Source organism: Astatotilapia calliptera, chromosome 18 (genome assembly GCF_964374335.1).
Source record: "Astatotilapia calliptera chromosome 18, fAstCal68.1, whole genome shotgun sequence".
Taxonomy (NCBI): domain Eukaryota; kingdom Metazoa; phylum Chordata; class Actinopteri; order Cichliformes; family Cichlidae; genus Astatotilapia; species Astatotilapia calliptera.
The window spans coordinates 9,317,985-9,343,053 of NC_137439.1; the positions used below are offsets into that span (position 1 = coordinate 9,317,985).

The 25,069-nt window shown below is 38.9% G+C and overlaps 1 protein-coding gene across 1 annotated transcript; it reads left to right on the top strand.

Moving 5' to 3' along the window:
- The first annotated feature begins 14,588 nt into the window (after positions 1 to 14,588).
- LOC113010763 (uncharacterized) lies at positions 14,589 to 24,090 on the top strand. Its single transcript, XM_080292524.1, has 6 exons — positions 14,589 to 14,703; positions 15,890 to 15,947; positions 19,566 to 19,797; positions 20,251 to 20,392; positions 21,217 to 21,307; positions 23,480 to 24,090. Exons 2-6 carry the CDS (start codon positions 15,890 to 15,892, stop codon positions 23,758 to 23,760), a joined length of 804 nt encoding a protein of 267 aa, XP_080148650.1. The 5' UTR covers positions 14,589 to 14,703; the 3' UTR covers positions 23,761 to 24,090.
- Positions 24,091 to 25,069: the final 979 nt, after the last annotated feature.

Here is a 25,069-nt window from a genome sequence, read left to right on the forward strand (position 1 = left end):
TGGGTGGCAGGGGGTACTTGCCCTTTCTAATCCTAATTTGTCATTAGGTTGAGTATTTCAGCATTTAACATTTCCTTTTAAACTGAAAAACAAAAGTCAGATGAAGCTAACAAATTGATGCCAGTAAGAAGATAGGCGGCTGGAGGGACATCAGCCTCCTTTTGTGAATCTAAAAGATCAAGTAGGTGTTGAAAAGTGTCTGAAAAATTGAATTCAGCAGCGTGTGAAGGTAGGCTATGATGTTTCTGAACTCTGTGTTTATGCTGAATTATCCCCTGGGACTGACTTTGATCCAAAGCAGCTTGAAAGCCTTAAAAGGAGGTGTGATAGAAGGATTCAACACTCGCACGTACGCACGCACGCACGCACACACACAAACATACATACACAGCCACATTAATGCATACCATCACACAACAAAAGCAGGATGCTCTTTTAGAGTTGCACCAGCTCAGAAAGCAGTTTGTCAAAGGCAAACCAGCCTCCGTCTTCAAAGCCAGACCTGGAGACAGATTTCCTCCACACCGCGGTTTGTTTTTTTCAGCCGGGAAAGAAGTGACACGCGTGAAAGTTGTGGTCCGACAAGAATGTAACCGCATTTGAAAGCTTCTTTTTTTCTTGGAGCCAAAATCCAGCCAACAGGTTTGCACCAACTTCTCTGCAGTCAAAATAACATTAACAGCAGAGCTCGACAGAATCCTTCCTCCCCACTTATTCCCGTTTCCAAAAGATACGTGCGTGCGGTTTGCTCATGGTGCATTTTGTACAGCGTGGCTCTCTGAAGTACAGAATACCAAAACAAATAAACCACAAATGGGTACTGACTTTTAGAATACTGATATCTGCCTTGTTGCATCTGCAAAACCCTTAGAGTATATGTGGAGTTTCTTTTAGACGTGTGTTTAGTTGTTGAACCACAGGGACAGGATGTTTGTTTTTTGTTTTTTTTTTAAAGTGCTGAAATCTGGGCTTATTCTGCAAAAATACAGGACATGAGAGTTTCACAGCTGAGGGTAGAAACCCTTACCACTTCAAGATCTGCGTCCGAATGCATCAAGTTTCACATAAGTCACCTTATTTCAACATTAAAAAAAACCACGTCGCTTTGCTCTTTTTGTGTTTTGGGACAGTTCAGGATCACTTAACAGTACACACGTCGCTTTTTTGGTCACTGAAGACGGAGGCTGCTACTGGTGAAGTTTCCACATTAAGGCCAGCGGGAGATGTTACGTGGAAAGGTCAGAATAGGTCAGTAACACAAACACACACTATGAATACATTCTCACACAGTGCTAGTCCGTAACTCGTCTGTGGTTCTGAATCTGAATGTGGTAATAATTCTTTAATGATTTATGTTTTGTTTTTTGATTGTAAATATATTTGTTGTATGATGGAAGTGATTAAACGGATTCTGTTGCACTCTGAGCTTAACACTACTGCTGTGATCGCTGCTCAACTTTTAATTGTTCTGTTTGAGAGGGTTATTTTTGCAGCTCCTTGAATTGTTACATATTTAATGATTTTTAAATTTATTTTTTTTTGTGATCAACTACTAACCTAATGAGCCTCTGGACACACGTTCGTGTTCAAAACATAACTATTAACATACCAACAAAACAACACTGAATCACATTCCTGAGCGATGGCATTTCTCTCTCTCTCTTACTCTTACACACACACACACACACACACACACACACACACACACACACACACACACACACACACACACACACTCTCAGCACCTTAGCCGGAAGTAAGAAACACTGCATACAGCAAGAATGAAGAGATAAAGTTACCCTGCTAGACTGAACTGAGGTCAATATGGATGCATCATGTTATTTATTATACGCACTGCAAACTAGGATCAACTTAACATTTCAGCTTTTTACAGTTTTACAGTCTTATTTATTGTGAACGATGTGGGGTGTGGAGGAAGGTGATTTCATTTTCTTGCTCCGAGGGCATTTGTTGTTGTTTTTGTTTTATTTCTGTTTGTTTTTTCTTTCTTTTAAAGAACGATCTGCCTGTTTAAAGTTATGGTCGGTGCATTAATTTTTAAGACTGTTGGAAACAAAAAGAAATGAGATAATCGAAGGCGGTGCAAGATGACTTGTTTAAAGGACCCTTTTTTGCAGTGGAGTGACTGTGTTTTACCCACGACTGCAAAACAAATTAATCATGTTAACGCCAATAATCAAGAACCTGGCTGATGCTCTTTTCGGAGTTTGTTTACACTCGAATAAAGACATGATGATGTACAAAACTGGAGATGTGAGATCTTTTTATCTACCAACATAAAATTTTCGAATGCCTTTATTCTCTGCTCATGTCTTCCAAACAGATCTGGGGTTTTGAAAAGAGGATTTCACTGCTCGTGCTTCCTGGAATAATCAAACCGTTTATAGCTTAAAAAAATCAAAGAACTTCAAGGCGCTCTCTTTGGAATAACATTTACAATGGTTTTATTTTCATGCCATGGTCATGTTTGTAAAAACGGATTAGTGCTTTTATAATATCTGCTGGGAAAAATGAACGTGTCTCAACTCTGAGCCATCAACGGCATAATTCAAAAGAAGCTGCCTCAGATGGGACGTAGCCTTATCTGCTTCCATTAATGTTGCATCACACTTGCAAAGCTTGCAAAGAAAAGAGTCTGGACTTCTTTAAGTCCAGACTCTTTTCTTTGCAAGCTCCTTTGACTACGATGACCTGGATGACTGAGAACCTTCACAGACAAGCTATGAGCAAGAAATTGCATCAAAAATGCCAGCTGTAGATCAACACTCCAGTTTCAAGACAGTTCAATTTTCTGGCAATTGTGTCATGATTCACAATTTAAAGGGTTAAAATGTTTAGTTTTAGTTCAGCTTTTACTTGTTTTTATCTTTACATTTTTATCATCAATATTATAATTGAGCTGTATTTGTCAGGGGCAGAATTTCAAAAGTTTAGAAGCAGCGTCGCAGTACAAACACAACACTTTGCGAAGGCATTCGACTCACAGTCACGTAGACATCCCACATGTTCATAAACATGCCCATCAAAGCCGTGACTAAAACTGGTTAGAACTACAGTTTCCTCTATAATTTGATTGTATTTTTATTAGATTTTCCGAATGCACAGTACTGCTTCTCGTATCTTGCCGTAGAGGCAAACTTGATTTCTAGAGCAATAAGCTCCCCTTGCACCCAACACACTTTTATTTCTGTTTAGATTTGAAACACTGGGATATACTGGCATTTTCAAGCATTACACATAGTGCTGATACAGACTGTTTATTTACTGGACACTGCAGTGTTTCTCCAGGATCATTCAGACTGGCTGTGTGATGACTCAGGATACAGCGATGCCAGTATCTGCACATTTTTCAAGCCTAAACCAAATAAAAGTGCATTAAACTAAGCAGGAGTGGGAGGAGGGCTTACTGCTCATGAAATCAAGCTTTCGAGTCGATAGAGGCTCTTTGGGAATTTTAAGATAGCTTGTTAATTCAGAAAAACAGCAGTTTGTTATTTATTTATTCATTTATTTATGCTTGGCCAAGTGAATGTATTATACTTTTGTATGTAAGAGACTAAAAGGGTGTTGAGATATAAGATATCGGAAAATGGCATCCATTTGGCCCAGAGTATTCATCTTATTTCAATTAAAATTCTATAAGCAGCAAAATTTATTCAGAAAAATAAAGTCCTCATTTAAGCCAAGATATTTAGTGGCCTTTAATTTATAAATCCAGCTCCCCTTTGGTTAAATCTTCACTTCTTCTTCTGGAAAGAGGAAAATGCTTAATTCCAAAGGCTTGTAACGTGGATGTGCTGCTAATATGTAGGTCCAGGTAGTGTCTAGCCACGGGATAATTAACACGTCTGGATGTCTTGCTCTTCTAGTGTAAAAAAAAAACAACCCTTGCAGTTAGTGAAATAATTGGTGGTCTGGGGTTTGTTTAGAATCACCGACGTACACTATTCACCTTTGCACATACACGAGATATTTGTATTTATGTACTGTTTGGGTTCTGGGATAATGATGGAAGCAGAAATCCGTGATTAAAACTGTCATCCTTTCTTTTAATTAGGATCATTCCTAGTTATTAAAAAGAGTGAAATCAAAGCATTCCTCTTTTTGCTGAATCTAAAGGTCTCCCGTTTTAGAATCACTAATTAAAAGCTTTGTGCTGAAGCCAAATTAGTTTTATCTTCTTCTCTCTTACTTTTTTTTTTTTTTTATTCTTACAAAATGCTGGAAAGAAGCTCATCATTTTCTCACACAACTTGGCCCCTGTCGGCTTCTCGAGTTTCATGCGGATATATTTTTTGCCTGGACACAAAGAGATGGAGAGATTAAGGACACTGAAAAACCTTTCAGAAACCACAGCTCCCCAGAGGGCCGCATGAACCACGGAGGCTGGAGGGGAGTAGACAAAAAAAAAAAAGCAGTGAAGAAGACAATTGCACTCATAACCTCCTGGTTTTCAGGCTTTAGCCAACTTTTATTCTGTAACACAACAACTGAGCCGTTGTCTCACATAAATACGCACTCCTACTCAAAAGTGCTCCAGGGCCATTTTATTGTAATTGTATTGACTTAATTTTTCATTCATGAAATTATACCGCTCTGCCTCCTCGGAGAGCTTTACAGTCTCTGTTCTTCACTTTTGTTCAGTCGTTGCCATCTTGACAGTTTTCCCTTGTGAGGTGCTTCAGTGACAGCTTTGATGATTTGGGACTAAAAAACAATGAAATAACAGGAAAGAGAACGCAAAGCTGTAAATCATCGTATTTGTTCTACTTTCGGATTATGAGGGTCAGCACTGCACTCAAATCAGTTTGCCTTGTACAGCCGCCAATGTATGAAAGGCACTGCTATTTGGCTAATCCAGTATTAGGGGAAAAAAAGAAGGGAAAAAGACACTTATTTTATATTAGCATGGTGGGATTGTTTTAAAATGGAGCAATGGAATTAATTCTGTATATTCAATGTGCATCGTGCACATTTGACAGAGCTGCTTTTATTTTGGGCCAACATTCAGAGAGAATCCGCAACGAAGAGGAACGGCAGCCTAATAATTAGAGCATGTGTCAAAGTACTAATGGCATTCTGGCTAATTGAACTGTTTTCATTTGAAGAATATTTTTAAACACTTAATGTGTCTTCAGGGTGTGGGGAAAAAAGGCAAAATCATACCACTGTAATTCAACATTGTAGCCTCGGGGGACCAAGCTATTTTAACAAACACAATGACAGATTGGGGTCTTTTATGACCCACGTTATGCTATTACACACAGTGTGTTTTAATGCCACTATTTGTGTTTTACATTCACCAACCACTTTATTAAGTAGCCCTGCTGAATTACTTGTTGATACAAGTGTCTAATCAGACAGTCACATGGCAGCAGCTTGGTGAGTTCAGGAATGTAGACGAACTGCTGAAGTTCAAACTGAGCATCATAATGAGGAAGGAAAGTAATTTAAGTGGTTGTTTACATCAGACGAGATGGTCAGAGTATTTCAGAAACTGCTGATCTACTGGAAATTTCCTGCACAACCATTTCTAGAGTTTACAGAGAATGGTCCGAAAAAGAGAGGATATCCATCAAGCGTCGGTTCTTCAGGTGATGTCAGAGGACAGTTGAGAATGGCCAGACTATGAGCTGGTAGGAAGGCAATAGTAACTCCGGTAACTGCTCATTACACCCGAGGTAAGCAGAGGAGCATCTCTGAATGGACAAGATGCGAAATCTTGAAACAGATGAGCTAAAGCAGCAGAAGACTGAAAACTCCTGCCAGCTAAAAACAGGAAACTACAGTTCAGTCTCAATTTCTGCTGTGACATTTGGATGGCACGGTCAGAATTTGGCTCAAACAACATGAACACAGGGATTCAACCCGCCCTGTAGCAACGGTTCAGGGTGGTGGTGTAACAGTGTGGGGATAGTTTCTTGCAACACTTTGAGGACCTCACTACCAACTGAGCATCATTTAAACCCCACTGCCCACCTGAGTATTGCTGTTTACTCCCTTCATGACCACAGTGTACCCATCTTTTGATGGCTGCTTCAACCAGGATGATTAATATGATAATATAATTATTGTTTTCAATCATGTTTGTGTAAAAAAAAGACTTAACTCACTCATCACAATTAATTGAGGCAATTATAGCCTCGCTTTGGAAATGAAATTCCTAAAGGCGTAGCTTTTGTTAGCTATAAGATATTGTAAACATTACAATAAATCAACAATAAAATTAAACACTTGCACACACAAAACAAGAAAAACATTTATATATTTTCAGGCCCTGAAATGACTCAAATTATTGGACAAATGAAACAAATATGAAAGGTTGCTGGAGAAGTAGTAGCAGAAGTATGCTGAGGTCACTTGCAGGTTAAAATCTCAGCGAAGTCAGGAGTAATCAGTGCACAGCTCAAAACTGATCCAAGTCTTTATCTTTATCAAATAAAGCAGTTTTAACATTTTCCACCTAAAGTACTATATATTAATACTGAATATTTACATTTTCAAAACAATATAACATACAAGCGCAGAGTGTCTTAGTAAGGAGGTGAGCCCTGATTACCATCAAACAGCTTGAAATTGTTTCTTTAAGACACTAGAACTCTGCTCCATTCTTCCAAGAGAGATTCCCTAATGCGCCGTGATGACATCGATGGTGTGCCAATGTGTCAAAACCCTCGTGACAGACATGTCTTGGCAGGATAAAGACGATCAGCTTTCCACTCAGTTGCAGTGACTCTTTCTTTTAAGGCGATAAGTGAGCTCGCTCCACGCCAGCAAAACGCTTTCAACAGAGCCACCAGATCACCTTACTGCAAGGGTCAAGGGTTCAGGTTTTGTTTTGATGTATGTGAAATGATGCATGAGGAATATTTGATTGGTACAGCCAGGAAAACAAGAAGTCTGGTGATGACTGATTGATTTCTGTCTTCCAACAAGGCAAACATAATGAAATAATGCACTGCCTGCGCTCACACATTGTTTGCGCTTACACATAACACACAACTGATGGGAGACAATGCAAGCGAGGGCTTAAAGCTGAGACATATTGATGCATAAATTAAATTAAATACAGTCAAACAGAGACAAATGCGATCTCAAAGCTTTAAGGACTGAGTGCCAATTAACGGAGCCAGCATATACATTAAACAAAATAATTACAAATCCATGCTTCATTTTTCTTATTATTAAAGATTAAAATAGCAGAAAGCTTCCAGAGCTGCACACAATGATCACAGTGATTTTTACATTTGTTGTCACATCCATAAAGTCCTCTTGTTCTTCAATATCTGTTGCTGATGTATCAAGGGCTGATATTTGGCACCTGTACGCCTGGGTCTTGGCTTGGATTACTATTATCATTATTATTATTATTTATAACGTTTATCAAAGTCTCTGCTTTCAAACTGAAAGTCCATTCTCGCTGTTTGTGTGAAGTGCACCCAAGATGAGATTCATTTCTCCTCGAGCTCTCCTTCAGGTCCATGAGTGATCGCCCTTATTTCCCATCAGGCCTGTGATCGATTTAGTAGTCACTGCTCAGTTAGTCTCTACTGTGCCAAGTTTTCTGCTTTCTGCTTCAAAATGCGGGTGTGCTTCCTGTGTAACGAAGGTTTGGGGGTTTTGTGTTAGTTGTCCTTTTTTGGGTCGGTTTTGAGATGTTTAATCATCATCAGGGTGGATTTTTCAAATGGTTCCTGAAAGATGAAAACAGTTTTTTGTAATTTTACAGCAATGATTACAAATAAATCCAGGCGGCCTGTATGACGCTTGGGTGATAAAGGTTTAAGCCTATGAGGTTTAAATGGTAACCCTGTAGAAAGGCACAATGGACATAACTTAGGAAAAATGTAAATAGTTTTTGATGTTTGTCAGTTAAAATTATTATTTTCTTTTTTGTTCCCTGATCGGCAAGACTTGGGAGAACAACTTAGTAAAAACAGAAGAGTTTGCCCGGAGTTCAGATTAGGGGTTGGACCGTCACCGACGACGATTTAGACCTCAGAGGAGGCACCAGGATGACTGACACACTCGCAGGCCTTATAAATTATTACCACAGGCCAACACTGGCCTGCGGGCCACACTTTGAGACTGCTTGCTTCAGGGAAAGAATAAAAAAAGGGAAATCTAAGTGATGCCGTCTTTGTTTCCTGAAGATTTTTTCACCTTTCCTGCACAATTTTCTTCCGCCACCTTATCTCCTGCTTTATTTAAGAGGTTATGTGTTATTCCACAGACACACACACACAAACACACACACACAGGATGTATCACACACACTCACAGAGCTTCTCTTGCACACTCTCAGTGAATATTGCAGCAGTTAAGAAAAAAGGCAGTGCCTCGCTAAAGCCTTGATCCCTCTTACTTCTAACAGGATTTGACCCTTAAGACTTGGAGCATGACCCTCATCTGCTGCAATACCATCATCCTGTTTAACATACACTCTCACTATTGTCCTCCTGCCCTCACTCACACACAGTTCACACAAACACACACACGCACGTCTAGAAGCCCACACAAACAGGAACTCTGAGACATTTCAGGGACTCAAACCTTCACTGCACTCCAGCTCTACATACTCCCACACACACATACACGCACGGACACACTGTACCGCATGATGTAACACTAGCTTAATTTTACGCCTAACACACAACCTGATGGATCCAGTTAAATGTAAATCGCGAACAAGCGCTCCTGGCACTACAAAGAAAGAGGAGCGAAATAAGGAGATGACAAGGGATGGAGGACGGAAGGAGGAGGATGGATGGAGAGGTTTCAGTGTGGGGAGGAGGGAGAGGGGGGTAACTCTCTGTGAGAGGATGATACGATTGAATGAGTGAGAATGAGAGAGACGAAGGGGAAAGCGAGGGAGAGAGAGAGGGAGGCAGTGAGGATGAGAGGATGCAGGGAGATGAAGGAGAAGGAGAGATTGAGCAGGCAGCTAAGCACCAGATTAAACTCTGGGGTCGTCAGCTGTAAAACAAACAGTCCTTTTAGCAGGGATCAAATCCAGACTTAACCCCCCCCCCCACCCCCCACCCCCCGTTCTCTCATCCTCCTCATCCTCCTCATCCTCTGTCCACACGCAAACACACACACACAGAGGAGATAATGCAGCTTGCTCAAGTAGAAGAGAGCAGGGGGAAAAAAACAACAAGGATGACAATCTTGGTGGAAAGCAAATTCCCGTCTCAGGACCCATTTTTGTGCGCCACTACCTAAATTGCTCCTCAGGGAATGTGAAGTCTTATTATACCCTGGCAGAAGTCCTTCATTATATTTGTTTGTTTTTTTTATCCCCCTGCACAGTTCCTCTTGGTGATAGACTGGGCTAATATCTGGCACAGAAACACTAGAGAGTAAGCGAGGCAGAGAAGGGGGTTTTCCTCACATAGCTCTGTGTTTATATTGCATCTTTACTGTAATATTCCCCAGACAGTGCTGCAAGCCTCAGTTCTCTTTCTGTCATCTGCTTCTGGGTGCTGCAGTCCCATCAGTCCGAAGGCTCAATTTCCAAACTGTCAGCTTTTATACTCACTATGAGGCCACTTCCTTTGTTGTGTGTTTGTGTGTTTATGTGTGTCTCCAAAGTGTCTGTTTAAATCCACTACTAACAGCAGGATTTTTTTTTTACTGTCTATCAGCTGTCTTTGTTAGGACTGCTCTGAAGTTGAGTATTTTTGAAAAGTGGGGTTATTTACACCATGCCTCGTGGTATCATAAGGCAGTTTAAGAGTTAAAAAAAGAAACAAACTTGACCCTCACAATACACCTTTCAACCAGTTTGAGATGAAAAAGGATGGTCTTTTTTTGTGAATCATACATAAAGCTTCTCTAACAAAGTTAAAAGATCCGGAGATCTTTTAACTTTGTCTTTAAAGTGCCTTTGATTGTTTAAAAGGGACTTTAATCCCACAAGGTTTCAAAAACGTTTCAGCTTTAAGAGCAAATATAATTATATTGACTTTTCTATCAAATGTAACCATTCAGTAGTTATTTGCTTAAGTATGATAGCCCCAGTTGTTCCTTTAATTATTTTTTGAAGGGGTTTTAAGTTGTAGATCACACAAAAACAGCAAAGTGAAGGCATCAGTTTGATGTTCATGTTCATGGTGTCAGTTTCAGCTGTTACATTTTACAGAAAGAGCAACTCAATAATGAATCAAGACAGCTAGGCGTAATAGATAATGAAATATAATTTTTTTAGTAACCCAATTTTTTTTTGATTGAGCAAACAATATTTAAACTAATCACAAAGTTTGTTTCAAACCAAGAACAGTGTTACAGCAGTTTCACTTCACAGCGAGAAGGTCCTGGCTTCAAGGCCTTTCTGTGTGGAGTTTGGATGTTTTCCCTGTGACTGTGTGGGTTCTCTCCCAGTACTCCAGCTTCCTCCCACACTCCATTGGGTCAGGTTAATTGGTGATTCTAAACTGACTCTATGTGTTAGCCCTGCAACAGATTGGCGACCTGTGACCCAAACACCCCATCCACCAAATTGGATAAGCAGAAGAAACTAAATGTAGCTTGCAGTGCATTTTGTTAAATTTAAATTAGTGTAGGAACGGCAACTGTCCCCAGGTTGGTCCCTTCAAATCATAGTTTACTGCATGTAATTTCCATTTTCTTAATTTAACTAATTATACTTTTCTGGGAAATATGAAGCACAAAATGAACAATGGCATGTCCCCTATTATCTCATCCTGTGCTGCACTTTAATAATAATAATAATAATACTACCAGCCGGCACATCTAAAGCTCATTAACATATTACATCTTGTAGAAATATTAAAATGACGATATGTAATTTCAGGCTGAGTGCTGTATTTTAATTCCTTAGAATTTTATTTGGCCTTGTTGCCCGGCAACCCCACTAACAAGATTCCGAAACTCAAAGTGACTGTTGGTCGCTAGGAAACATCACATCACCAAAATGTAATTTTTATATTCCTTTCTGTGCGTGTGTGTATCAGTGTGAGTGTGTGTGTGTGTGTGTGTGTGTGTGTGTGTGTGTGTGTGTGTGTGTGTGTGTGTGTGTGTGTGTGTGTGTGTGTTAATTAGTGAGCCTTAGAGGTGATGGTAGGAGTATTTTTTAACATTAGCTGCATATCTATTGCACCAACATGAAAGAAGTGTTGAGCTTTTCATCTCACAGGAAGAAAGTGAAATTACTTTTTTAAGACCTTAAAAGCAATTTCTGGATTCATAAAAAGACAGACTTTGACAACAGCTTAGATCTAATTAAAAGCGAGCCTTTAGCTACTTTAAATGTATCTGTTGCACAAAAGTTGTTTCGCTCTTAACTATCCAAAGTTGGATTAATGTACTTTAAATATGGAGGAAATCAAAACCTTTTATTCAAACCGAGTAAAACATGCTTAGACAAATATTAAATCAAAAAGCTCTGCTCGCATCATTCAAGCAAAAAACTTGTCCTTTAGGAAAATTAAAAAAGAATTTAATATTAGATGAAATAAAAACAAAAAATAATGAGTCATTTTCCAATAAAGTCTTTTTTGGGGCTGTTCTTTTTGCACCATGGATGAACCAGTCTTTACTTTTGTCAAACCCCTTGGGGCCTGTTTTACATCTCATGTGAGATCAAACCAGATGTCCTAGAAATAAGTTTATGTGCAACTCTATTATTACCTTCAAAGAAATGTAAAAAGAAAAGCCTGGCTTGATTAGGAAATATATTTTAATAAATTTAAAGCCAGGAAGAGGTGGTTGGGGTTGATGGAGAGTGTGCAAACATGAGATTGGATCATGTGCTTTTGCTTTTGTAACAAAAGTACTTTGGTTAAGGTTAAAGGTTAAAAGATCACATGTTGTGATTAAAGTCACTGTAGATTTTTTTCCTGTATGGAACCATACCATAATCTTTTAAAGCATTTGAGAAGTTACTCACTCTGCTCTGTCAGAGTGACCTCACTCATCAGCTCACCAAACTTTAGTTTTGTGTATTTTATAACATGAGACTTATGGCTAATATCAGTGTTCAGGAGTCTATCTGATCATTTTCCACATATTTAGATTTCATTTTAGATTTGCAGCACTGTGAAGGACACTGAATGTCAAATCCTCATTGTTTCTCCCTCCAAATACAGACATTTTTATATCGTAATGTAGCTTAAGTGCAATGTTTGCACCGGCTATTGCTCATAGTAAAATATAATGGCCAAAACATTTCCAAAGCCAGCTTAAAGTAGTAAACTAGTATGTAGTCTGTTGTAATAGGCTAAAAAAATGTCATCTCACTTCTGTTTTTTAAGGTTGAATTGAAGGAAAAGGAACTGAATGGGTTCTCGTATATGTGCAATTATCTATGTGTGTTTGGTTTCAAGCTCTGCATGTGACCCGGGGTCCTCAGGCTGCTAAAAGCACAACATTCAACTCAATTAGTGCTATGCATAATTGATAGCTGTCTGGGAGAGTATTTGTATTTACACTGGAATTAAAAGCCTCCGGTGTCAGCTATCACATCTAAGGGACGATAAGTGTATGCGGGTGGGACTGTGTGTGTGTGTGTGTGTGTGTGTGTGTGTGTGTGTGTGTGTGTTTGTGTTTTGTGCAAGGGATGGGGGACTGTATAGGGATGTATGTGCATCACAAGCCTAAGCAGATTGTTGCTGGGAGCTTCTCTTTATGTCTTTTCTCCTGCTGTATAGGGAACACTAAATCACAGCTAATCCACCAACAAATGCAGCAGCACAACATTTTGTTCGGGTTAAGTAATGTAGGATTAAGTCGTAACCCAGTTCTCACAGACTTGGCAAAATATAGATTTGGATGCTGTCTGTGTGTGTGATTGTCTTGAAAAGAAGCTGATATCAATATACAATCTTTCCAATACTCCATTAGCATAATTACCTGATTAAGAAACAAGTAGAAATCTTCTATACTTAGCTACTGCCGTTCACTAGCATAAATTGTGTATTAGCATAAAAAAAGCTATCCTAGTTCTATACACTTGTTACTGCGAAGTTGCTAGGCAACAAGCTGATAATAGCGTCTGGTTAAAATGTAATTCTGTACATACGTGTCCTGTCAACACAAAACTTGTCATTTTTTTTTTGTAAAGATTTGCGGGTTTACCCTTAGACTTACCTATGAGCAGATCTACACTGCTTTCAACTGTTTCCAGTTATAGCTTCATAGCTATAACTTCATATTTAACAAACACATGCGAAAACAGAACTGATATTTCAAGATTTACCGATCTGTCAAAATGTTCTCCTTAATGATGCGTAAACACAAGCACGGAAGAAACTAAAAGGAAGGTTTCAGTTATAAAAAGCATGTAATTTTCCTTTTTGAAGTTAAAAGAAAGGGAACAAAAATGGAATTAATATTAAAAAATAAGTCAAAATGACTTATCATCTGTACCTTACATCTTTGCTTTAAAGGTTTTGCGACTTTCAAGCACAGTGTTTCACTTGCTTGGTAAAAAAAAAAAAAAGTTTTGTTCTGTAAAATTATTTGAATTCTTCCAATTATAAAAGTTATTTGAAATGGATGTATTGTTATTAAAAAAATTGAAGTAAAAAAACTGATTAGAATCATCAAAGTATTTAGAATTTACGGTAATACATCTTCTAAACCATTTTAAGTCGTTTTATTTATTTGTCTAGTGTTGCATGCTGTAGGAATGCCCCCTCACCTTCACAGAAGTGCGATAAGTGCTCGAGGCCTGTGGGACCAATAGCAGGACATTAGCTTGAGCAAAATGTGTCACCGCTACCTCCACCTCTACACCGGCCTCCTGTGCCTGTGCGGCAGAGTATTGAACAGCCTGTTGACCTTGGCCAAAGTCACTCCTGTCAAGTGAAAAGCGGCTCTCGTTGACTAAAGTGTGGCTCCGGTATTGAGTTCATCACCTATTTGATTCAGCGAGGAAAAAAAAACCTTCTGTCACCTTCAGTCTGCTCAATCATATCTCTCTCCTCAGCTCACTTTAATATGCTCCAGTCATGACACAGAAGAAAAGTACCTTCACCTATTTCCTAACACCTTATTTTCTCGTGCTTTTTAGTTCCGACCCACTCTCACATATAATCATCTAATATATATATATATATATATATATATATATATATATATATATATATATATATATATATATATATATATATATATATATATATATATGTATAAAGTTTAGCTAAATAACACATTGTGGTCCATATATGACTTCCCTTGGAAATTTGAATGATTTCTTTTTGTGGAATTTAAAGGTGCACTTAACGGCTCTGGCAAATTATAACAATCATTTGCCCCTATTTGTTTTTACACAAATTAACATGTTAATATAGTTAAAAAATAACTGTTCGATGATGATCTATCAGCAGCTAATCAAAGTTGCATTTCTAACTCATTAATGAGTGATGGTTTCATGTTTTGGGAGGGTTTTCTTCATTCACCATCAGTGTAATCAACATCTTTTTGTCATGCCCCAGTCTTCCTAATTCTGGGGCTGGGGGAAGGAGGGAGTAATGTTGTAGGAGGGAAGGGGGAGGTGGGAGTGTGTGTCTGTGTGCGGTTAGGGGGTGAGATGAGATAGAGGGTTTAAGATTCGGTCCATCCATCCTTCAGTCCTCCCAGATTGGAAGTGGGCCGGCAGACAAACTGATCATTGTTACTCATCTTAACGAAGAGTTTTCCACTTTGGCTCCAATCAAGGTAACAGGACCAATTGCATTATGATTACACTTGCACGGGAGCTTCTGAATTAGGCTGCTCTTTGTAAACAAAATTATTTTTTAATGATTAGTTAAATTTTGACCTTAAATTCACCTACTTAAAAAAAAACCCTGTGAAAATGTTGTGCTTCTCTGAAATAATGATTTCAACTAGTTACCATTAGATTTATGGTGGAGTTAGAGTTGCATTTTAGGCACTTGGTGCTCTTATGGAGTAAAAAATTGTAGTTAACCACCAAAACAACCAATAAAAAGGGGGAAAATTTAAATATGAGAGCCAAAGTCTGCATAAAATTGCACAGAAAGCTAAACTAAATTAACTCTAATTCATCTGCAGTCCTCTTTTGATCCCATGTTTTAGTTTGTTTTTCAATCTTGAAGCGGAACAACTTGGAGCTTGTTTTTGTCTAATCATCGGCCTTAACAAGTGAAACGACTTTGGCTCGTCTCCTGCGGTTTCCTGATAATGTCCCTGTGACCCTGCAGTGATCATGTGTGAGAGCAGTGCTGCATGGGAGAAGGAAATAAAATAAGAGCTGAAGGCAGACATCGTTTTTTTTTTTTTTTTTTGTTGCTCCAAGATAAGAGGATATTACAGCCGATGGAAGAGGGCTTATAGCAGAGGAGGCATCATTCAGTTGGGGGAAGAGGGTTATGTGAAGTACTTCTTGAAGAGATGAGTTTTCAGCCTTGCAGGGAAGATGGTGGGTGTCTCTGCTGCTGTGAATCGCCTGGGAAGGTCATTGTGTCTGTGGGCGAGTGATGTGTGTGTGTGTTTATAGGATGAAATTATAGAAAAATATAGAGTATTAAACAATGTCTGCAGGTAAAAATGGTGCTTTCACACATTTAAGCCACTGTAAAACCAGCTATTGAGTCAAATGCAATTCCAGGCACATTATAAACTGTCAGGGCATACATACACATTATATTCATTTACTTATATTGATCTAATATACAATTGGGAGATTGGCTTTGCCATTGATTTAATTTGTGGGTGATGGTGAAAGAATAAGTTGCTGCAATCAGCTGCATTTGTGCTTTGTTGTGATGGCTAATTTCACACCAGATGAGAGGTAATTAATATTTTTTATTTTCTTCTCGTTTCTCACCCATCAGTCCAGTGAAGACACTGACGAGTTTTATCTGTTTGTATTTTGTAACAGATGCAGTGCAGCTGCAGCTCCTCAGTCGGTCACCTTTCCTCACCTTATTGGAGCAGAAGTAAGACCGTGTGTGTCGGTGTGCGTTCATCTCAGTTATTTACATATGTGTGGGTAGACATTTGTGTGGGATAGCGTTCATATTTATGTAAGAGTTATTATGTATTCATTCGGTGCAGATCTTATTCGGATGCGTGATAAAAATAGATAAAACTGCGAGAAACAAAGGAATGATATGTCATCATGTCAGCGCCAGCAAGTCGTGCAGTCTTGATGCCACCTTGACCAATCAGCAACTGATACAAGCTGCTCCATTTTGACCTTCGATATTAATATTTAGTCTGTACTTAAGTTAAAACTGAAGCTATAATGTCCATGAGCATACCAGCGTGAACATCTGTCAGTTTTATTTCCACCATCAGTTTACTTACTCGGGGATCTTTTAGGACATTATTCTAGTTAAGCAGAGAAGCTGATTTTGATACCAGTAAACATTCTTTTCAAGGAAGATTAAGAACAAAACAGTGGAGCCAATAGGGAGTCTGACTAGTTGACTAGAAGTAAATAAAGTGAAGAAGATACTAGCCTACTCACAAGAGGACAGAGAGATGGTCTGTGACCTCATCTTCAGTGATGGGCAAATCCTCTCCCTCATTACCAGACTCTGCTTCCACTACAGAAAGCTTTTCAATAGTATTGAGGAGATCCTCAAAATATTCTTTCCTCTGCCTGGCTACCTCCTGCTGTATACAGTGTAAACAGGAAACTGTTTCCTCCTCCTGAGTCACCTGACAGTTTCCCAGAATTGCATCAAGACTGAAAGTCTTTCTCCATGGTTTCACCAAAATCTTCCCACATGCAAGTTTTTGGCTACTGCCAGAGCTGCACTGGTTGGTCAGTACCTGTCAACTGCCTCCTGAGTCCCAAAGGCTAATCATGCTCAGTAGGACTTCTTCTTCAGCTTGACGGCTCTCTCTTCATCTCCAATGTCCAACATCTGGTTCTGGGATTACTTCCTAGCCAAGCACTTTGAGGCCACAACTCCATACAGCCACCTCAACAATGGAGGTGCAGAACATGATCCATTTGGACTTTATGTCCTCAGAGTCCCTCAGATTGCTACTGAACATCTATTAACCTTCTGGTTAATAGATGGAACAGTAAGCCTGTTCAGCATTCTCCCCCACTATTTGATTCAACTCACTGCAAGCTGGAGTTCAGTTCACAACTCTGCTGTTCTTCACCCAAGTGTTCAAAACCTGAAACCACAGATCTAAAATTATGATTGGCCTACAGTCCTCATGCCACCTGCAAAGAACACTCTTAACCTCAGCCATGATGCTTATTATAGACAAGCTGAGGTTAATCGAAGAAGTCCAACAATCCTCAAGATACTGAACTGATAACTAAGCATACCCAACACTGCTCGCTGCCTCTCAACAGGAGCAACTCTAGAGTAGTATGGAGTCCAGCCCCTCTACAGGCTCCAAAGCCCAGGCTGTGCATTGAGGCAAGACCGACTATATCTAGCTGGCATTTCTTGGCCACAAGCGCTAGCTCCATCCCCACCAGAGAGGTGACACATCAGAGCTGTTATTTTAGAGTTTATTTGCTCAGTTAAATTAAAATATGTTACAACTTGATCATCTAGTAATCCATTTTCTAACTCCCCCCCAAAAAACTTGGTCTTAACTTTTAACACTTCAGTTTTTACCAGCTTATAAACTATATTACGTATTATCAGTTACGAACATATTTGGTAAATGGGACATTTTTATCAGCCAACAAGTTAGACACAGCAATTCATGCATGTATATAGTATTTGTATTTGTATTCTATTTTTATCTTATTGTATATTTATTTTATTTTATTCTACTGTATATAGTATTTTATTTTATTCTATTCTGTACAGTTGTGTACTGTATTTATTCTTATTGTATTCTAATTTTTGCCTCATAACTTTTGCACTGTCCACTCCTGCTGGGACAAAACAAATTTCCCACGTGTGGGACTAATAAAGGTTCTCTTATCTTATCTTATCTTATCTTATCTTATCTTATCTTATCTTATCTTATCTTATCTTATCTTATCTTATCTTATCTTATCCTTCCACTTTCTATCAAGTTCAGGGTCATGGAGCCTTTCCCAGCTGCCAGAGGATGATAGGCAGTTTACACCATGGATAGGCTGCCAGTCTATCACAGGGCTAACACAGACAGACACACAACCATCTATGCTTTAATGTATTCACGTCACCTTATTAATTTTGTTGAAGTTTACAGTCTTGTCTCAAATAGCAAAGCTTCAGACAGATCCAAGGACAATCTATTTCCTTGTGGAAGAATTTACAGATAACCAGCTTGCAGTAAGAAACCTCTGTAACAGATGAGCATATTTCTGAACCCAAAATAATGAGCTGAGCTTGAATAAGCTTGAAATTATTTTCTCATAGTCGCAGAGTTATTAGTTTGTGCTCACAGAACAACAAAGCTTCACGACCACCAAAACAAATGATGAGAAATATTCATTGTTTGTGCCTGTGTTTTTTTATGACATGTCTGGATGAAACAGAGATTCAGTTAAACTCCTCTACGACCAAAATCCCATTTGCAAAAATCCGTACAATCATTGTGGAATAAAGAAAAAGAAACCAAAGCCTATTGGAGTCACGATCTGATATGGTGATAATAAGATGTTATATTAGGAGCTTCTTTTCATGATGTGCAGCAATTTTTGTTTCAGCAAAAAACAACAACAACTTCCACACAGCAAACTTCATATATGTTTGTTTAACTCTGACAGAGATGTGATTTATGGCAAATTAGCGTATTAGCATGTAATGTAACGTATGCAGTGGCGTTTTTATTCTGTTACATTAATAGCAGTTTTGAGCTTGTCACAAAGATTAAAAGAATAAAAAAATCCCCAATCTGAACAAAACATGAGACACATTACCTTCTAGATATGAATCAAATAACAAATATTCATAATTAATCATTCCAATAATTACGTCTTCTGTCTTTTTCAAGGTTTTAGTACAAGAAACAGCCACACTCACTGAATCTAACTGGATAAAGTCCACTTACCAGTAATGTGTTATTATGATAGTGTATTTGGCATTAAACTTGCAGTCTTTGTAATGGCCAACAGGGGGCGACGTGTGTGGTTGAAAAAATACATTCATTGTATTCAGTCGGTAGAGAAACAAAAAATAAAAACCTTTTTTTTTAACTTGATTTATAAAAACACATTCCTGGTGAGTTTATGGTCTCAAATGCTGGTTAAAGTTTTATTTAATAAAATCTGATGTCAGTTTATTTTTTTTCTAATTATGGTCCCATATGGAGGAATTAGGCAAGAAACCTGAGCATGATTTAAGAGTATGCATGCCCGGTGATCGCGTCCATGTCTTAGTTTAGAAAAACATCTGACTTCTAAAAAATAAAATCATAATGGTCAATTAAATGCTCAGCTCGTCCTATCATTTATATACAGTTTACAGCTCATGTTTGCTTACTTCTCACCTAACTTTAACCAATAATGCAAGATATTAACCCAGCAAATCAAAGTGTGATATAGCTTCCTGAGAAAAATGAATGAGCAACCTTAATGGGGACTCAAACACACACCACTGAATTTTAGATTGCTGACTTTCCTTGTTTCCTAATTGCTTCTCCAGCAGTGCTGTTTCCTGACTGGGCCTACAAACCCACGTGGTCGCCCGGCTCCCGACAGATCCAGCTTTGGCACTTCCTCCTCGAGCTACTGGGCCGAGGCGAGGGCGGGGCCATCGGCTGGGGAGGGGAGTGGGGCGAGTTTGTCATTAGGGACCCTGAGATGTTGGCCAGGCTGTGGGGCGAGAGGAAGGGCAAACCGCACATGAACTACGACAAGCTCAGCCGGGCCCTCAGGTGGGTAAATTAGCATCAACATATTCTGAAAACTTAAGATTTAAAATGAATTTAAGACAAGTAATGTTATAATATACATATTTTCTCATTTAATTTGATTTTGACTTTCCTGAAATTTATTTAAGTTTATTTGAATTTTCCCTGTAATGAAGAAAAAAAGACTGAAATAAAAAAAAGTTATACAAACAGACTATATATATATATACATACATATATATATATATATTTAACTGTGAATATGAGTAATCCATTCTCTCCGTGCAGCTTCCTCCTCAGGCTCCTCGCCAACACATGTTGTCAAATTAAATTTTCAAATCTAAAATGCCCACAGATGCAAATCATGCCACCTGGAAAGCAGCAAAGAAATCTAAAGTGCCCTACAGGAACAGCAAAGCGTACCTTAGACACACACTTCAGAGTGTAGTCTTGACAGAGAAAACATTTTACTTCCAGATACTACTACAACAAACGCATCCTGCACAAGACCAAAGGGAAACGATTCACCTACAAGTTCAACTTCAGTAAACTCATCCTCGTCAACTATCCGGGATACCCACCGCCAGCACCACCAGCACCACCAGCACCGAGCCATCAGGTCATTCATCACGTCTTCACTTCATCTTAAAGGACTTTGTTGTGTGGAAAACTGGCTTCTGGGTTATTTTACACTTTATATAACACTATAAATACAGTGGAGTGGAATAGAACCTGTCATTTGGCCAGTTTTCCAAAAAATGAGTCCTTTAGGAAGAGTTTCATTCCTCAGCACTTTGAAAGAAAATAATTACCTTATTTGATATATAAAAAATGAACCAGCTCTAATAGAAACAATTGCCTCAACTTTATCATTTAATATGAGTTTGGCTGACTTGAATAAAAATCATTAGTGAAATTTTATCATTTAATGTAAAACCAAGCAATTGACTGGTCCTCTAAAGTAGAAGGGAGTCAGTGTGTTAAAGTTATATCATGTTCATGGGCAGCGCAAGGGCTTAGGTTACCTGCTAGCCTTTAAAAAAAGCACCAGACCTTGTTTAATTATTTGATACATTTTGTAGGAGTGGGGATTAGTAGGGAGGCGCTTTGTCTGCTGAGGTAGAAAAGCGCTGCATGAGCAGAGTCTATTTAAAAAAAAGTCCTGTTTTGGAATTAAACTCTTAATGTCATATATTCTAATTAAGTTTTTCAGATATGTGTGCAAAATATCAGGAACACCATACTTCAATTAACTTGATTAATGTCTTCATCATCTGAAGTCCCTTTTTCCTTTCAGCTCCAGGTGCTTTGATCCTCCGTACATTAAAAATAAATTAATCTTCACCTGGTGTTCTTGATGTTTTGTGCACTCTCTGTCTGTCTGCACTCTTTGCATTTCAACCATCCTTCCATCTCATTCTTCATATACCTCCATCCCTCCAGCTCGTCCAGAGCGGCTCTCTTCTATTCCCTCATCTCGCTGCTGACAGTGGCCTTCCTCTCTGTGGAAGAGCAGGGTCAGTGATGGACAGAGGTAAGGCACGAGGTCTACAGAGTCCAGCTAACACAGATGAAGACATAAAAAGCTGTCTTTCACTGCTCCCTTGCCACAAGGGGTCATTACAGCGGGTAGCTCTGCATGGTTGATATGGCAGAGTTTTTACACCGGATGCCCTTACTAATACAATCCCAAAGGGAATTTGTGTCGCTGGCTGAAATTTAACCAGCAACTTTTCACTCACAAAGCAAATGTGTCAACCTAATAATATACCACTGGAGGCACCAAGTGATTACAGACACATAATATGAGAAATCTGGCTCTCAAAGAGTCCCAAATTGCAATCTGTGAGAGAATACTTTGAAAAGTCTTTAATCATCTTTTATTTAGACCTTAGTGGTAACCTTGGATCATGGTGTGGGCGTTAAAGAGGCTGTTTTTGAATGGTTTAAATCATATTTAACAGGCAGGCTGGGTGTTTTTTTTATTTATCTATCATCACCTTCCCTCACAGGTGGGATCCCCCAAGGGTCCATTCCCAGTCCAGTACTTATTTCACTCTCTATGCTGCTGCTAGGATCAATTTTCAAAAAATATGGAACTTAATTTCACAGCTGTGCAGATGATTCCCAAACATATCTGCTCCTTGAAATGTAAACCACAACCCCCTTGAAGGTCTTCTTGGACCTCTTTGATGATATAACACTGTGGATGACACTGAACTTTTTTAACCTGTATGAGCCGAAAATAAAAAGTGGTACTTTTTGGAGCCCCTAACCTTCACGCCTTCCTTAACAGTCATCTTGACCTTTTTAAAACACCCTTTTGCAAAGAAACAAATAAATGTTATCGTGTGAGCTCGTTTCTTTTTCTCCTTCACTGACTTTGAGAAAATAATTTATGGCTTCATTTTGTTTAGTCTTTATTCGTGCATCACCCTGTCTCCAAAACACTGTAGCTTGACTCCTGAAAGGCACACATTTGCTAGGCGAACGTGCAAACTAATGCTCTGTGGAGCTACTAATGAGACGTGTAAAATTCATCAACTCTCTGCTGTCCCAATAACTGTAGCACTTCTCTTATTAACATCAGTACAAAAGCTGTGCACTGGGAGCTTCGTAGCATATCATGTGCAGGAAGGCCAGTACTTTTGTCCACATAATGTAATTCAGTTGACTCGGGACTACTTCTACCTCTGGATTAATACACATTTGATGTTCTTGTTCTTATATATTCATAACTATTTTGTAATTATTCTTTCCTCTAGTGCAGGAGAAGGATGGTGTGTTTAATGGTAAAATTGTATGTGATTCAATGAAGTCTAATAAAGGCTTTCGAGACCCAGACACACTCATCGAAAGGATCAGTTGATTGCTACCGTAGGTTTCATGGACTTTACTGAGAATTCTCCACTTGATTGTAATCAAGAAAGCTGTAATTGTAGTTTTAGCTGGACTGACATTACCTTGCCTTTCCACTGTCCTCATATTCACTCACTTTCACATTACACAACTCACTATTCAGTTGCTGTAAACTGCAGATTTTTAAACTCCTTCAGCTGCATTTAGTTCAATTTCCAATGAGACGTCATTTTGATGGCTTGCCTCTTCTGTAATTTAATGTATTTCAAGGTGAAACAGGGTGACGTGATGGAAAATAATGCAAGGAAGGAGTTCGATCCTGACCTTGAAGACTTTCCCTCCAGAGTGAATAAATTCATTCAGCTTGAACACGCATGAAAGAAAGTAAATGCTAAAAAATGCTCTGTACTTTGCACCTTGGAAGTTTTAATACTGCACGTTTCCTAGAAGATTGAATTTATGTGGGAAAGATGTTAATTTAATGTTCATTTACATGTCGTCACCCCCCCCCCCCCCCAAAAAAAAAAAAAATCCAAAAAAAAAAATCCAGAAACTTACGGTTTTACTGTAATATCAGTAAATAGCTCATAATTTGACATTTTTAATGAAGATTTAGACTCAAGATTGCTGTTCTTCTTTGTGTTTGATCTATTATAGACTTAAAATATTCACTTTAAACAGTTAGTTTAAATACTTAGAACCAGTTTTAGGTTCCCCCTGAATGGCTTTAAAGCCCGTTCAATGCATCAGAGTAGTGGTATTAATAAATCACTATGTGTTTGAGCTCTGCATGTGTCTCAGGGGTTACTTTTCTGATTGATTTGACTCTCACTCTGATTCCTGACAGCGACTCAGCCTCTGCCTCACCCCTTCCTGCTCCCGTGCTGCCTTCCTGAACCGCTCCCCGTGCCTCGGGCTCTCCACGGCCCTTTCCCCGTCATCTCCACCCCTGCACGGCCAGGAGTCAACCTGAGGGAGCTGGGGGAATTGAGCCTGAACGCTCGCTGGCTGCACAAGAGCCCCGCAGGGTGGGATGTGAACCATTACGTCAGTCGGAGCCTGTATGAGGGAGCGAAGCAGACCCAACTTCGAGATGAGGAGAAGGCAGCAGGGAGACGGTTAGAGTGACAAAGAGAAAACAAGCTGCAACAGATGGACTGCTTTCCCTCCTCAAATCTCTCAAACACAAGCTTTTTTGTGTGTTGTTTGAGCTTGTTGTACAATAGTTTATTATTCACTACCTGTGGTTTAAAATGCACAGACTTTGTGGGCTATTTATTTAGTTGGACCATGTTGTCTTCTTCTTCTTCATTTTTTTTTTTTTTTTGCATAGAAATATTTATGAATCCTGCTTTTCTTCTGTCAGCACTTCACGCCACAGTAGGGGAAATGCACTTGTAAACAATTAACTACATGACACTTGTGTTTGGGTAAATAAAGCAGTGCACTCAGCTTGCATTATTTAGCTGTTTGTCTAGCATTTCACCAGCCCCCTGCTCCAGGCTTCATGAAAATAATACGAGCTCCATAAATGATGCATTCAAACAGGCCCAGGGAAAATCCTCTTGAAACGGGGGCTTTCGTGTAGTCTTTGCAGTGTCATTTCCAGGAGCCGGTGTTGTTGCAGTTACCACCCCGACACAACAGGGGGCAGTAGCGTCCTTGACAACTCATGAACCTTTCACTACACCCCATTTTCCCGGGAGAGCGCCTAAGCGGAGAGATGTAAAACAGCAGAGGTGCCACTCTGATCAGTAAAGATAGTACGCGTTATATTTGAGCTACTATTTATTTTTCCTGATATTAAGTTGTAGATTTTTTAAGGGGTGTTGTTAATATTGCTCTAAAGCAACATTATGGAGCCTTCAGAGGAATCTACATTTGAAGCATTTTGTCACTTTTTGCTTATATTTTGTTGCATTTAAGTTAAGGTGTTGTTTTTCAAGATATATTCATTTGTTTATTATATGTGTTATTTTTTTTCTTGGAGCATTCACTTGTACTTCTTTATGTTAAAGGATGGGTATGGTGCTATTACTGATCTGGCCTGCTTGGCATAAAACTGCTGGATGAGATGTTCCCTTTCTAAAGCTTGCAATGACAATAAAAAGAAGCTTAGACACACTCGGGCCATTTTTGTTCTCTTTTAGCCCTGTAACCTTTAAAACTCTTCTTAACTGTAATTTTAAGATGCTGTTTTGTCTATTATTTGGCTTTCAGTGGAAAGCATTTGACAAATGGCACATTCTCTGAGTACTGTCTTTGCTTGGCGCGTCTTGTAGTTGGAGATTACGACACACTCGATGGGTTTGTCCAGTGTGAATGAACTCATTTTTTATATATCTCAAATATCACATCACTTTTTGAGCTACTCTTCATGTAAAACTCAAAAATGACAAAGAAAATGACTGACAAAAATTGGGGAAAGCTGTTTGAC

Bases quoted from the DNA above. Each gene is read 5' to 3' on its own strand.
- LOC113010763 (XM_080292524.1), top strand. From the start codon at position 15,890: ATGCAGTGCAGCTGCAGCTCCTCAGTCGGTCACCTTTCCTCACCTTAT. The intron at 20,393-21,216 runs GTCATTCATCAC...CCATCCCTCCAG, and splicing joins CACCAGCACCGAGCCATCAG to CTCGTCCAGAGCGGCTCTCT. The intron at 21,308-23,479 runs GTAAGGCACGAG...GATTCCTGACAG, and splicing joins AGGGTCAGTGATGGACAGAG to CGACTCAGCCTCTGCCTCAC.